We start from the raw sequence: 16506 nt of genomic DNA, 5'->3' as shown, positions 1-16506 counted from the left end.
TATTACTAGAACCCTTTACATACTGGAATTAATTAAAGCCTTGGGTTCAGTAAATAAAAATATTTGTGAGAAAGATCAGTTTATATACTAACAACTAACAAGATTCTGGGTTTCCAGTAGAGATTTAACTCACTGCAAATGCTAATAGATTAAGTCATCTGGTATCCTTTTATTTTTCAAACACATAAAAAGGAAATATTTGGTAGGCATTTTATGTCAGAATAAAATTTAAAAGAAATAAATAGATCATAATTAACATTATAGTTGTCAGTGAAGATAGAACATAGATGAACTTGTGATTTCTGAATAATATCTGTAATACATATAAAAGTTATCAAAATAGGATTTTATGATATGTAGATGTAGTACAATATTTAAGTTGCCGTCTTCATCAAATGTTACGATCCACTACACAAAAATGAAGAATGTGAAGCTAATGATATAATTAATGAAATTGAGCTAATAACCATATACTTTTGAAGTCTGTATCTTAAAGTGGTGATTACAATTTTCTCATGGGAACATGGTCTGTAAAAACCTTTGGCAGCAGTCAATATATCCTAAAATAACATTGATCTTTAATGATTTATGATATTAGAATATATTTCATGTTACATATTTTATATTGAATCATGTTACATATTTTTTATTTTGAGTCCTATACATGTGAATGCTTACATTGATTTACTCATTAATTTATTTAACAGTTCAGAAACTGTTGCCAGATGTTGGTATATTCTGCTTTCTGGATCTGTGCTTATGAAAGACTCCATGGTCTTGCCTCCATGCAGGTACGTTTACATTTACTGCCTTAGAGTATGTGGCAGGCAAAGTTAAAATTACAACTATTTATCTTCTCTCTTATGTTAAACTTTTTCTGTAGGATGTATATTTCTCTCAGTAGGTGATATATTTTATAAATGTGTTTGTTTGCTGGTATTACTGGAAATAGGATAGAGATGATATTTCATATTTCTGAGGGTGTAATCTTTAAGTTTACGTCATGACATAGTATCTTTTATTTGATCTTTAGTTTTATATGGGATTTTATCTGATGGTTTCTGGGTGTGTTGCTATTAATAGCGGTTATAGAGAGGGTGATGTATTTTAATATAAGAAAATGGTTTTTAGAGTAAGGTAAACTAGATCAAAGTCCTGATTTCTCACTTAACTATTTATATGATATTGTACAAAATTTAATTGTAAAATGAGTATAATAGTACCTACTTGAAATATCTCTGTAAGGTTTTAGCAATCTACCACTCAAAGCTCTCAACAAAAGTCTGTAAACCTTAACAGTTGAGAGCCAGACTGCATGAGTTCATGTCTGTATTCTACTCTTTCTTGGGCAACTTATTTAAATTCCCCATTTGTGAAATGGGGACACTAATAGAATCTATTTCATAGACTAGTTTTGAGGAATAAAAGAGTTAATATATATATAAAAAACTCTTAGACCAGTGCCTGGCTGTTATAAGTAATTGTTAATTATCACCATCATAATTATTTTGTAAAACAAGAAGAGTGGTTGGAAAAATGGTCAGATGTAGCATTCTTTGAGAATTTGTTCTCTAATTCTTTTTTTTGTTGTTGTTGTTCTCTAATTCTTAAGATTTTGGGGGCCTCATATTAAAATTTGGTGACATAAAAATGTAATTTTTTACCAACTTTTTCCAATAATGTTGAGATTTTTAGACTTTTAAAGTAGGGCTTTTAATTGCAGCTATTAGTTAACAAAACTGCTAAATTTAAATATCCAGTTATAGTCTTGGTAGATGGTATGGGCATCTCATTTTTGATGACATTTTTAAAATCCTATTTGGGGTCCTGAAACTCTCTATGGTTGGCCTTTGATTAAGAAGTCTGTGCTTCAGGGCACCTGGGTGACTCAGTGTTTTGAGTGTCTGCCTTTGGCTCAGGTCATGATCACCCCGCATCAGGCTCTTCCTTGATGAGGAAGAGCTTTTCCTTCTTTTTTTTTTTTTTAAACAATGACAATCTTTTTTTAATATTTTATTTATTTATGAGAGACTACAGACAGAGAGAGAGAGAGGCAGAGACACAGGCGGAGGGAGAAGCAGGCTCCATGCAGGGAGCCCGATGTGGGACTCGATCCCGGGTCTCCAGGATCACCGCCCGGGCTGAAGACGGCACTAAACCGCTGAGCCACCCAAGCTGCCCAAGCTTTTTACCTTCTTGCCTATGTTTCTGTCTCTCTCTCTCTGTTGTCTCTCATGAATAAATAATACAATCTTTAAAAAAGAAGAAGTCTGTGCTTCTTGCACCTGGGTGGCTCAGGTTGGTAAGCTTCTGCCTTTGGCTCATGTCAGATCCTAGAGTTCTGAGATCAAGCCCAGGTTGTCAGGCTCCCACTGAGCAGGGACTCTGCCTCTCCCTCTGCCTTTGCCCTTCTCCTGGTCCTGTTCTTTTTCTCTCTCTCTCACTCTCTCAATAAATGAATATTAAAAAAAAATCTTGTGCTTCTTGACTAGTAGAATAAACATGTCTCCTATTTTTACAAATAAAATACATAGTAGTTCTTGGTTGTAAGCCTTTTGGCTCTTGTTTTTTCTCTCTGTTTTTTTTCTTTTTTTTTTTAATTTTTTTTTTTTTTTTTTTTATTTATGATAGTCACAGAGAGAGAGGCAGAGACACAGGCAGAGGGAGAAGCAGGCTTCCAACGCACCAGGAGCCCGATGTGGGACTCGATCCCGGGTTTCCGGGATCGCGCCCTGGGCCAAAGGCAGGCGCCAAACCGCTGCGCCACCCAGGGATCCCTCTCTCTGTTTTTCTAAAGTCCACATTAATGGATTCATAGTAAGTTAGCCACTGAAACAGTAAGTTGGAATGAAGAGTATAGTAAAATTTTAGAAATATTAGTATTATCTTTTAAATTTTTCTCATTCTTGTCTGCTGTGATGGATGGTCAACACTTAAGACTTTCTCTAGCCATTAATCAGCCATAATAATTCATCACTATTTAGTGATCGAGACAGTGAAGCTTAATTTTTAAATAATAGAAATGTATGAGTTTTATATCTTTATGTATTTATCTTTAAAGATTTTATTTATTTATACATGAGAGACACAGAGAGAGATAGAGGCAGAGACACAGGCAGAGGGAGAAGCAGGCTCCATGCAGTAGCCTGAAGTGGGACTCAATCCCAGGACTCTAGGATCACGCCCTGGGCCCAAAGGCAGGGCGCCAAACTGCTGAGCCACCCAGGGATCCCCTCATTATTTAAAGAAAAGTTTTTGGGACACCTGGTTGGCCTCCGTTGGTTGAGCATGCAACTCTTGATCTCCAGCCCCATGTTGGGTGTAGAGATTACGTAAAAAGTGAAAATTTAAAACTTAAAGAGCAATTCTGAGTAGAGCATTTACATTTTACATTCGGCATATATTTGTAATAGGTCATTGTAAGATGATTGTTAGACTTAATCACTTCAAATAAACTTAGAATAATGCTTAGCATATATTAAATAATTTTGGGTGTCTGTTAATATTAATTATTATAGTATAATGGCATTGGGATATGATCATTATGATCCCAACAGAAAATGAACACTACTAAGTATAGAAGGAGTGATATAGTATTGTAGTTCATAAAAATATAGTCTGTTTCTCTAAATTTAAAAATATTTATTCCCCTTACTGGGGCACCTAGGTGGTTCAGTCAGTTAAGCATCTGCATTAGGCTCAGGTCATGATCTTGGATCCTGGAATTGAGCCCCATGGAGGGCTCTCTGCTCATTGGGAAGTCCTGCTTTTCTGTTCTTCCTGCCCCTACCCCCTCTTGTGCTCACTGTCTCCCATAAATAACAAGTAAATAAAATCTTTAGAAAAACATACTTACCACCCTTTAAGATAGAAACCACACAGTAATTTGAACAGGGACAGTTTATTTTAAAAAAATTGTTATTTTAAGAAATTAGGCATTGAGAAAGATAAAAGAGCTAAGGGAGAATATCCAGGGAAAGAACAAACCTAAAGAGGGGCCCTATCCCCAAAACTGGTTTTTAGATCTTGTTGGAAATGTGCCCGCTGTAGCCCAGTAGATAGTGGAGAAATTAACTTTGTTGCCTTGGGCCAGAGCTGGTACACAGTCAGAGTCAAGGCTAGCAGGAAGGGGAACTGCTGACCAGGACTGAACCTCCCCTCCCCCTACTGGGTGTGGCTGAGCCCTGAGGCTGAGGACACGACCTACCTTTGCCCCCCCCTCCCCCACAAATGCACATGCTTCCTCCTTTCTTCACCCCCCCCAAGATGATTTTTCAATTTCATTGTTCTACTAGCACCCTCTACTGACAAGCTTTAACATTTTCAGCAGGCAGAAGGCGAACATTGAATCTAGATCCTTAATTACAAAGTAGATTTTGAAACTGAGAGTGAATAGTGATGCCTGTGTGGCTCAGTTGATTAAGCTTCTGACTCTTGTTTTCAACTCAGGTCATGATCTCAGGGTTATGACATGGAGCCTGAATGGGACTCTGAGATCACAGGAGAGTCTGCTTGGGAGTCTCTCTCTCCCTCTCCCCTCCCCACACTTGCATGTGCACAGACACATGCTCTTTAAATTAAATAAATCTTTTTTTTTTTTTTTTTTAAGAGAAACAATATATTTGCAATTGAAAGGCAGTCAGTAATTGGCATAGTCTACTCCCTTGGCTACTTAGCTTCCATATGAATGCTTCTAAACATGTTTGAACTTCATCCCACAACAAAATTGTTTCCGCCTTACAAGAGATAGCTGTCCTTTGTACAAGTGAAGAATTTCTTACCCTCTCCCCAGAATAAGAAGATGCACAGTTCTAATAGTCGTCACTAGCTATATGAATTACAACTTGATCACAGTGCTTCTGAATATTTTGCTAACTAAAGACAACCTTTTAAAGTTTACTTCAAACAAAAGATCTATGAAATAAATACAGGGGAAGAGAGAAGAAGAAGAAAATGACTAGTATTTACACACAAATACAGACATATACAGTAAGCAAAGGGAAAATATGAAAAGTTCTTATATTCCTTGTTTCTGTAAATGACCACAAGGCTGTTGTAGTTGGTATCCTCTGACTTCCTTCTTCTACTACCCATTCGGTACTTTTGCACTAAGCCAGATTTTGATCTGTTCTGAGTCCTTTCATGATGATATGAACAAAAATTTTATTTCTGAGAGGTCCTTAAATGTCCTGGCCTGTTTGTAGTGGTGGTGGTTGTGGTGGTGGCAGTTTTCCATTGATTTTATTTTTTAAGATTTTATTTATTCATAAGAGATAGAGAGAGAGGCAGAGACACAGGCAGAGGGAGAAGCAGGCTCCATGCAGTAAGCCCGACGTGGGACTCGATCCCGGGACTCCAGGATCACGCCCTGGGCCAAAGGCAGGTGCCAAACTGCTGAGCCACCTAGGGATCCCTCTCCGTTGATTTTAAGTAGTGGACATGGAAGTAAAACAAGAAGCCTAAGAAATTCTCCTGGGCTTCAGATGTCATTCTGGTCCCCATTTTGTGCAGCAATTCAATTACCCCTGTGATTGTAATTAGTCACTCAGGCCATTACAGTAACCCCTTTCCCTGCGTTTTGGTTCAGCGGCCAGGTGAAGTATTTAATTCAGTGGAATCATTGTGTTTCCTGGTAGAAGCAATATTCTGTCGGGCACTAAGTCTCAAACCAGGAGAAGTTTTTTGGCTGGGAAGTGAAAAATCTGTGAACAACTTACTAGGTGTAACAGTGAAAAAAGCCACTCTTATTTCCATGCCTTGAATGTCAGGCCTATGTATTCTGGCTGTTGGGGAAGACAGAAACCAGTTCTGTATTTAGTCTGCTTGTGAAATGAGTGCCTTGATAAAAATAATGTTGTCTAGAGTGCCAAGATGGTAGATTAGGCATATAGTGAGCCCATGGATAGTAGTGCTGGCAGAAGCATGGACATAGAAGGCAAATCATTTCCAGAATACATATTTATTCCAGTGAGGACAAATATCTGTCTCCTTCATGACAGAAAAAAATCCATTGCAAGTAATCTGCCTCCAGGGTGGCTGACTGGTCCCCCCAAGGAGTGGTGCCATATCAGAGACTCAGTGTTGATCTCTAAGGTTCACAGATTAGCTTCCCAGCAATAACATTAGCAGTTGAACCCCTGCATGTTCTCCGTCTCTGCCACTATGGCTACTTGATTCATTGTCTCATTGAACAAGCACTGGTGTAGCTGGGAAAGGAGTTTGATTGACTTCCATAGAGCATGCCATTTTGTTCACCTTGATTTATTAAAAAATCTACTTCACAGTGCATGCCCTTTAGACATTCATAGGAGACACAGACATCTTTAGAGTCTGTGCCCATTCTGAAAGAAGTCCTTCCACATACCTCTTCCCAGACTTCTTGTTACCAGTCTTCCAATCCTGTTCCTTCCAGATCCCTGGCCATTCAACCACACCATTAGTAACTGCCCATGAATCTGTTTCAGTCAATAATTTTGGCCATCTCTCAATCCAGACACAGTGGACATCTGAATGTACTGTTTGAAGTTCTGTTCCATAGGAGGATTTTCCTTTACTTACCATCTTCTTTCACTGTCACCCCTGAGTGACTTGTGGGCTGTCCACTTTTGAGTGGTACCAATGTGTGCAGACTCACTGATGAAACAGGCTCAAGGTTGTTCTTCCTGAGTTAACTGGTCATAAGGAGCTCCCCAGGTAGGCATAGGCATGGATTGAGTTAGAGGAAATGCTGCAAGAGGAGTTGATGTTGAAGGAGTCTGATCTACCTGTTTGCTCCTGGGTAAACTCAGTCTCTTACATACCATATTTATTTGATAATAGATTGCTACTGCCCCTGCTCAACAGTTGTGGCTAATTACAGCAGTTCATAATAGGGAGTTCATGCGGTATTGTCGCCTGGTGTCCTGTAGTTTGGCATTCAGCATCTATGAAGGCCCACTCGCAAGGCATAACTTGTTTCTCAAAAGTATGATAAATATTTGCAGAAGATGGCATAAATGTAAGAGAAATTATAGACATCACTGTCATTCTCATATTAGTGCTTGGGAGATGCTCTACAGAGCATCTGTATTTGTAGCAGACACAGGGGGTACCATTGGATATGCTGGTTCATAAGACCCAGATGGCACAGTGGCTTATACTCCATTTTGGATTTGCTAGCCCTTGTGGGTGATTTTGAATATGGGTCAAAGTAGCACACTTAATGTATGTTACCTCTAGAATACAAAAAAAACTAACCAAGCATTGTGCCTCTCTCTTTGTGGTAGGTGGCACAAAGTGCAGGAACTTGTATGTCCTCTTGGAGGGGATATCTTGTCACAACCTCAAAGTATGAAACTCCAGGAAACTTCACGGAGAGCAGGCCATTTGAGTTTGTTTATTTATTTTAAAGATTTTGTTTATTTATTTGACAGCATAAGCAGGGGGAGCAGAAGAGGGAGAGGGAGAAGCAGGCTCTTCACTGACCAGGGAGTCTGCTGCAGGGCTTGATTCCAGGACGCTGGGATCATGACCTGAGCTGAAGGCAAACACTTAACTGACTGAGCCACTTAAGTGCTCCTTATATGTAATTTATCAATACAAGTTTTTTTACATTTTACTATAGGTAGATAAGTAATTAATGAAATCTGAAATTTCAATGTCTTCTGAAAGAATTTAGTTTTTTTCTGGTATTGACTTCACTTTTTTGTTGCCACAGTAAAATCTGATTATAGCTCAACAAAGCAAGGACTTTATTGTGTGTGATTTTCAAATAAAATATAAGTGTTTCATTTATTCATTCAAATATTCATTTATGAAAAAAAAAAACAAATATTCATTTATGGAGCAAATAAGTATTGATTATCATTTTACAAGACAGTAGCATCAAGACAAAAAAGACTGATTTACTTTGGGATGACTGCTTTGTTTGGAAAGGGCCACACGGTTGTTTGACAAGTAAAGAAAACTTGGAGAGTCAGTTGTGAAAATGGATTCTACAGATGAGAAGGAAACAGACATTGAAGTTAGAATATCTCTAGTACTGAGGTATTAATTGGTCTAGTAAACATATAGTGCCTGCATGTGTCGGGCACTCTGCTAGTCTTGGGGTTGGTAAGGTTATCATCTTTAAATAGCCCTGTAAATAGCATTGTTCTTTTTCTGAAGATGTACTTTTTTAAAAAAAAAAAAAATTTATTTATTCATGAGAGAGAGAGAGAAAACGACAGGCAGAGGGAGAAGCCGGCTCTATGCCGGGAGCCCAACGTGGAACTCGATCCCCGGTCTCCAGGATCACGCCCTGGGCCGAAGGCAGAGCTAAACCGCTGAGCTACCCGGGCTACCCTGAAGATGTACTTTTTAAAATAATCTTTTGACAAGTAAATTTGTACCATCCAAAAGTCAAAATGGTATTACAAATGGTGCTTTAAATATTACCATTCCCACTTTATTGTCATCCCCACCATTTAACCCATCTGCATAGATAGCTAACCACTTTTATTAAGGTCTTTGTGTGATTTTTTTTTTAATACATATGTGAAAATTTTTTTTCCTGTATTTTTGACCAAAAGAGGAACATTGTTCCTTGGTTTGAACTCTTTTATTTTGAAACAAATGGCAACAGTGCAGATGACCTAAATTTGCAAATCAGTGAGGTTACTGTAGATGGAAAAGTTCTGTGATTGCTACCCAGATCAAGAAGTTGGACATTGTCAGTACTATGGAGGCAGCCTACGGTTTTTTCTCAAATCAGCTTTTCTACTTTCCCCCATTCCCACCAAAAATAACATTTAAAAAAATTTAATTAGTCTTTAATATCTGTAGACTTTTAGCTGGACTGTATCCACACCTTAACACTATAGTTTGTTTTTTTTTTTTTTTTACTTTTTAACTTGATATGAGTGTAATCATACACTGTTCTTTTGTGTATAGCTTCTTTGGCCCGCTGTTCATGAAATTCATCCATGTAGTTAGAGTTAATAAATTCTTACATATTAGTATTACATTGTTTATGTAGTGGAGGGCTCTTAGAAGTAAAGCATCTGTGAACATTCTTGTACATCAGATGCGCATGGGCATGCATTTATGTAGCAGAGAATTGTTGGTTCACAGGATGTGCCTGTATCCTATATTGCTGACTGCAACACTATCATACTCAGTTTTCCATATGGTTTCCTATATATCCTTTTCTCATTCTCATTCAGTCCCACATTTTTTTTAAAAAACAAATATCCACATATTGTGCTTATTTCTGGGCTCCTAATCTGTTCAGTTAGATTTTGTTTGTCCCTGCTTGAATACCACACTGTTGTAATTACAGTAGCTTTATAGTGTGTCTTGAAGTTTAATAGAGAAACTATTTACAAGAAACTACTAAACTGCATTCCACAGCGTTGTACCATTTTAAACTCCCACAAGCAACATATAAAAGTTCTGTTTCTCTTCCTACCCAGTCACCAACATGTGATTATCGTCTTTTAGTTTAGCTATTCTTGTCACTGTGAAGTGGTTTTCATTTTAATTTTCCTGCTTAATGAAATTGAGTGCTTTTTCTTGTGTTTATTGGTTGCTATTTCCATATTCTTTCACGAAGTATCTGTAAAATTTTTTTTGCCTGTTTTAAAGTTGAGCTGTTTGTCTTGATTTTTTTTTTTTTTTTTTTTGTGGGAATCTTTAATACATTCCATGATACGAAGTGACAGGTTTTTGCACATACTGTGTCTCATTTTTGGCTTGCGTTTTCACATTCTTAATTATTTTAAAAGTAACTTTATTAAGGTATAATTGATGTAGAGCACACTGCACTTACTTAAAATACACAGTTTGATAAATTTTGGTGTGAGTGTACACCTGTAAAACCATTGCTCTAATAAAGGTAATGAACATATCCATCACCCCCCAAAAATTGCTCATGCCCTTTTGTAAACATTCTCCTTCATCCATCCTTGCTCCCTCCATTGGTCCCCAGGGATTAATTTTTTTTGCGGGGGGAGCATCACCGTAGATGACATTTTCTAAAGTTTTATTTAAGGTGAAGCACAAAATATATATAGTCTTTTCTTGGCTCGCTTCTCACACTTGTTAAATTCTTGTTAAAATTACTAAGGTTTATCCCTGTTGTAGAATGTATCAATATTTCATTTCTTTTTTTTTTTTTTAAGACACTATCCTGTACATTAGATCACCAGAACTTACTCTTGTTGCATCTGAAAATTGGTTCCCCTTGACCTTAATCACTGTAATTTCCTTTACCCTGAGTACCTGGCAACCGCCATTTTAGTCAATGTTTCTATGAAATCGGGTTTTAAAAAAAAGGTTTTGGGACTCTGCATGTGATACCATATAGTATTTGTCTTTCTGTGTATGGTTTATTTCATTCAACATAATGCCCTCAATGTTCATCCATCTTCATCCATGAAATGGCAGGATTTCTTTTTGCATCACATTATCCTGATCCATTCATATTTCATATGTTTCATTGCTTTTTATTGCGGTATTCTTTTGTATGGATATACCATTCTTTGTTTGCAATTTACCTACTGATGGATGTTTGGGTTATTTCCTGTTTTTGATTATTTTTGACTTGTGATGCTATCAGCATTTGTGTACAAGTCTTTAGATGGACATATGGTTTCATACCTTCTGAGTAAAATACATGGGAAGATAATGGATTTTAAGTCTTCATGTGGACACATACTTTATTTTGGATATGTAAGTATATATGTATATTTATTTTGGAATAGCTTGGTTATGTGGCAGAGGAATATTTAACCTTTTAAGTGCCATGCTGTTTCCCAAAGTTGTCATTTTACATTCCCACCAGCAGTATATGAGAATGCTAGTTGTTCCACTACGTTTCCTCACATCCTCACAAACACTTGGTAAGGTCAGTCTTTTTTTTTTTTTTTTTTTTTTGAGAGAGAGAGAAAGAGCATATGAGGGGGAGGTGGGGTAGGGAAGGGCAGAGGTAGAGGGAGAGAGAGAATCTGAGGCAGACTCCCTGCTGAGTGAGGAGGCAGTCTCCCGAGTTTGATCCCCTGACTGTGAGATGATGACCTAAACTGAAATCAAGAATCTGATTCTTAACCGAACTGACTGATCCACCTGGCATCCTCAAGGTCAATCTTTTTAAGTTCCATACTCTCATGGGTATGTGATAGTAGCTGATTATAGTTTAAATTTGCATTTCACTAAATATTAGTGATGGTGAGCATCTTTTCATTATAGTTACCTGTCAGTAACATGGCTTTTATGAAGTGTCTCTGAATCATTTGCCTATTTGGGCAGGATGGTAAAGTTGTATGATTTCTTATTTTTTAATTCCAGAAGTTCTTCATGCCCTACACAGTTCCTTCAACAGATGTATACCTGACAAATATTTTCCAGTCTGTGGATTGTTTTCCATCTATTAATTGCTTTTCAGAGAACAGAAGAACTTGATTTTGATGAAGTTCAGTTTATCAGGTTTTTTTCTTTAAGGACTGTACTTTTGTTGTATGTAGGAAATCTTTGGTTAACCCAATGTCACAAATAATTTTTTCTATAATTTCTTCCAGAACCTGTATAGTTTCAGATTTTGCTATGATATATTTAGGTCTGTGATCTATTTGTAGCTAGCTGGTTTTCTTACACAGCATGGTATGTGGATCTAATTTCATCTTTTTACCTGTGGATATTCAATTGCTCTAGCACCATTTGTTGACAAAACTATCCTTTCTCTGAATTACCTTTGCATCTTTGTTGAAGTTGTATTGACCATTTGGGTATATTTCCCAACTATTTAATTTATTTCATTGATTTTTTTTTCTATTGATGTATTTTTCTGTGTAGTACCACTGCTTACATTATCCTGATGACTTTAGCTTTATGATAAATCACAAAATGTCTGAGTCCTCCTGGCTTTGTCAAATTGTTTGGGTTATTATAAGTTCTTTACAATTTCAGACAAATTTTAGAATCAGTTTATTAATTACAAAAAGAGAAAAGCCTGGGATTTTGATTGGAAATGCACTGAAATCTGTACACCATTTTGAGTAGTATTGATATCTTAACGGTTGATTCTTATAGACCATGAACAAGGTACATCACTCAGTTTATTTAGGTCAACAATTTTGTGTAATATTCTCTCAGCAGTCTTCTGTAGTCTTCAGTATTAAGGTGTTGTATGTGTTGATTTTATATCTTGTAACCTTACTAACTTCACATGTTAATTCCAATAGCTGTCTTACAGATTCTGTAGGATTTTCTATCTGTTGTCTACTGATTTGATGGTTTTCTTTTTTTCTAATTAAAACATACCCTCCCCCCCTTTTCTGCTTTACTCCCCTGGGAAGAAAGGACAGTGTTGAAGAGAAGTACTGAGAGCAGACATCCTTTATTGTTCTGTCTAGAAGGGGATTTTGGGATGGGAAGGTAGAAGCATTCACTTTTTCACCAAGTATATTCATAGATCTAAATTTTTTATAGATGACATTTACCTAGTTGTCAGTTTTTATCTACACTTTATTGCATCCTCATCATCAGCCAACCACTGTTGTACTTTCTGGTATATAGATATCATTTACTACTATTTTACATAAATGGAACAATATGTTGTACAGTTTTTGTTTTTTAAAATATTTCACTTAGCATAATGTTTTAGAGATGCCTTCATGTTGCTGTGTATACTGATGATTCATTTTGTAAAATTGCTCATTAGTATCCCATTGTATGTATATAGCACAGTGTGTTTATACATTCTACTTTTGAAAGAAATTAAGATTGGTTCTAATTTTTTTCTCTAACAAATAAAGTACTTACAATCTTTTCTGTATAAGTCTTTATATGGACTTGTGGTTTTTTTTTTTTTCCCAGTAAATACCTAGAGTTCAGTGGCTGAGCTGCACGGTAGTCATGCTTAACTTCTAAAAAGAACTGCCAAATATTTTGTCGAATTTTGTGCCATTTATAATGCCACCACCAGTTTGTAGAATTCACATTGCTCAGTATCCTCTTCAGTGCTTGATGTGGTTAGTCTTTGATTTTAGCTATTCTGGTCTGTATAAAATGGATCTGTATAAAATGGACCTCACTGTGGTGTTACTTTACATTTTTGTGATAATGCTGTCAGCTTTTTTGCATGTAGTTATTAACCTTTCATGAATCTTCCTTTGTGAAAAGTTGGTTCAATCCTTTAGAGGTTTTCTCTTTTGAGTTAAATGAGTTATTTATCAATCATGCATAAAAATTCACTATAAGATAGATACTTTTGTATCTGTTGTTCCAAATACGTTTCCTGAACTGTTTCTTGCCTTTCCAGTTTTCAGTAGTGACTTCTTTAATTGTTAAAAAGTTCTAAGGATTTATTTGTAGTACTTATATGTTCCAACAAATCTTTCCCTACTCCAAGTTTGTAAAGATTTTCTTCTGTTTCTTAGACAGTTTTCTTAAAATAGCTTTATTGGAGTATAATTTGCATACCATAAAATTCACCCATCTTAACTTCACAGTTGAATAATTTATAGTAAATGTATACATTGGTGCATCACGGTTACAGATGACTTTCATTGCCTGAAAAAGTTCCCTCATGCTCTTTTGCAGTTAACATGATCTGCTTTCTGTCACTATCTACTTTTTGCATTATTTAGAAGTAATGGCTTTTGGTTTTTGGCTTTTGTCAGAGTAACGTTTTTAAGATGTATCCATGTTTGGGCACATGCCAGTTGTAACACACTCATTTTTTTTTTTTTTAAGTATTAAATTGTACTGGATTCTAGAAAGATACCACATTTTGTCTAGCCATTTACCAAAAGATGAAAATTTTGAAAAATTAGAAATTATTTATTGTTCCAGTTTTGGAGTTTTTATAAGTAATGACGTTAACAAGATTCGCTCACAAGTCTTTATATGGACCATGTGTTTACATTTGTAGATATCCAAATATAGTGGAATTGTTCTGTTGTATAACAAGCATACAAAATTAGCTTAGCTTTTGAAAAGGACAAAATTGTTTAAAAGAGGATATACTGTTTTACATTCTGACAAGCATTGTATAATGGATCTAGTTTCTCCGTAGTCTATCACTTGCTGTTGACGGTATTTGATTATTACAGTTTCAGTGTGTGCTTAATAGCATCTTAGTGTGATTTTAATGTGCATTTCAGTAGTGACTGGTCCCTTTGTGTATCTCTCCGTGTGCTTATTAGGCTTATTAGTAGTGACTGGTCCCTTTGTGTATCTCTCCGTGTGCTTATTAGGCATTCCTATACTTTGTTGAATTATCTGCTCAGTGCTTTTGTCTATTTTCGATTTTATGTTTGTCTTATTATTAGTTGTAAAAATTTACCGTTGACTCTTGAATAGCTGATATGAACATCCATGTGCATGTGTTAGTGTAGACATAACGTTTTCAGCTCCTTTGGTTAAATACCAAGTAACATGATTACTAGGCCATATAAGAGTATTTTTAGTTTTGTAAGAAATTGCCAAACTCTACCAAAGTGTTCCATTTCATTTCCCTACAGCAATGAATGAGAGTTTCTTTTATTCCACAACCATATTAAGCGTTTGGTCTTGTCAGTACTGGATGTTAGTCATTCCTATAGGGTGTAGTGATGTCTCGTTACTTTAATTTGCATTTCCCTGATGACTTCTGATGTTGAGCTTTTCATGTGCTTGTCATCTTTGTATCTTCTTTTGTGGGCTGTTAAGGTCTTGGGCCCATTTTCTAATTGTTTTCTTGTTGAGTTTTAAGAATTCTTTGTGTCTTTCTGTCTTAGATAACAAACCTTTCTCAGAAGGACTGTTTGCAAATATTTTCTTGGTCTGCGGCTTATCTTCTCATTCTCTTGACTTTGTCTTTTGTAGAGGAGTTTTCAATTGCAGTGAAGTTCAACGTACCACTTTCATGTATCATGCCTTTGATGTTTTAGCTAAAAGGTCACTGCCATTCCTAGAATCATTTAGATTTTCCCTGTATTTTTTAGGAGTCGAATGGTTTTATGTTTTACATTTAGGTATATAGTTCATTTTAGTGAAGATGTGATATAAGATCTGTATCTAGATTCTTTTTTTTTTTTTTAAGATTTTATGTATTTATTCATGAGAGACACAGAGAGAGGCAAAGACACAGGCAGAGAGAGAAGCAGGTTCTATGCAGGGAGCCCGATGTGGGACTCAATCCCGGTACTCCAGATCATGCTCTGGGCCAAAGGGAGGCGCTCAACCGCTGAGTCACGCAGGTGTCCTAGATTCATTTTTTGACATGTAGTTGTCCAGCACTACTTGTTGAAGAGAACTGTCTTTGCTGCATTGTGTTATTTTTGCTTCTTTGTCAAAATCAGTTGAACATATTCATGGGACTCTAATTCTGGGCTCTGTGTTCTGTTTTATTGATACCTATGTTTATTTTTTTAGTCAGCATCACAGTGTCCTGTTTCCTGAACCTGTGTGGTACATTTTAAAGTCAGTTAGTGTCAGTCTTCTTACTTAGTTCTTGTCCTTTGATGTGTTAGCTATTCTAGATCTTTTTGCCTGTCCATATAAACTTTAGAATTGGTGTTTAAATATCTGTGTATTGGGAAGCCTGATCAATCAAAATCTCCTATAAAACCCAAAATGTTACTGGAGACTAAGAGTAAATTTTCATAGTTCTAAAAGGATGAATCTATTAGGAACCTAAAACAGTTTTAACTATGATAGAACCCTAAAATACTAGAAGTAAAAACTGACAGAATTGGAAAGATGAATAGAAATTGAACTCTTATGGCTGGAGATTTCAAAACTGTCTATAATTGGTAGAACCACTAGATTGAAAAATTAGTAAAGATAAATAGCTTAAGAAGTACTACTACCACTTTGATCTTATACATTTTTTTTTCTGGCTTATAGATGATTCTCCAGGATAGAGCATATTCTAGGCTGTGAAACAAGTTTCAGTAAATTTAAAAAGGTTGAAATTACTCAGGGTTTATTCTCTGAATTATATTGGAATTAAATTATAAATCAGTTCCAGGAATAAATGTGAGAATTTAAACAACACTTTTGTAAATGACCGTAGGTCAAGGAAGAGTTGACAGCAGAAATTAGAAAATGTTTTGAAATGAATGAAAATGAATATGTAACAAATACGGAGGTTCCCCTAAAAGGGGAATTTAGAGGGAAATTTACAACGCTAAGTATTTATAGCACCTTCATGAGAAAAGAAGAATGGTCTCAATTCAGTCACCTTGAGTTTTCATATTAATAAGAATAGCACAGTAAATTTGAAATAGAAGTGAAGTTTGAGTGGAAATCAATGAAAGAAAAACCAGAAAAACAATAGAAAATAATCGGAGAAATGAAAAATTTGTTCTTGGAAAAGGTCAGCAACACTAATAATGTTTGGGATAGACTGACCATTTAAAAAAGAGAAAACATGGACACTGGGTGCCTCAGAGGTTGAGTGTCTGCCTTTGGCTCGGCATGATCCTTTAGTCCGGGGATCAAGTCCCACATCAGGCTCCCTGCAAGGAGCCTGATTCTTTCCCTCTGCCTATGTCTCTGCCTCTT

The 16506-nt window shown here is 36.2% G+C and overlaps 1 protein-coding gene across 9 annotated transcripts in view; it reads left to right on the top strand.

Moving 5' to 3' along the window:
- RAPGEF6 (Rap guanine nucleotide exchange factor 6) overlaps positions 1–16506 on the top strand; it is a 210821-nt gene that overhangs the window by 53737 nt on the left and 140578 nt on the right. For 5 of the 9 annotated variants that reach the window (XM_038552074.1, XM_038552073.1, XM_038552076.1 and 2 more), the window contains exon 1: positions 699–791. The exons of the other annotated variants lie outside the window; for them this stretch is intronic. In XM_038552074.1, the coding sequence (XP_038408002.1) occupies positions 760–791 (32 nt within the window). In that variant the 5' untranslated portion in view covers positions 699–759. Of the gene's footprint in view, positions 1–698; positions 792–16506 lie in introns of those variants that run through there. 9 annotated transcript variants of the gene reach the window in all.

Source organism: Canis lupus, chromosome 11, assembly GCF_011100685.1.
Source record: "Canis lupus familiaris isolate Mischka breed German Shepherd chromosome 11, alternate assembly UU_Cfam_GSD_1.0, whole genome shotgun sequence".
Lineage (NCBI taxonomy): Eukaryota > Metazoa > Chordata > Mammalia > Carnivora > Canidae > Canis > Canis lupus.
This window is presented reverse-complemented; position numbering and strand designations above follow the sequence as displayed.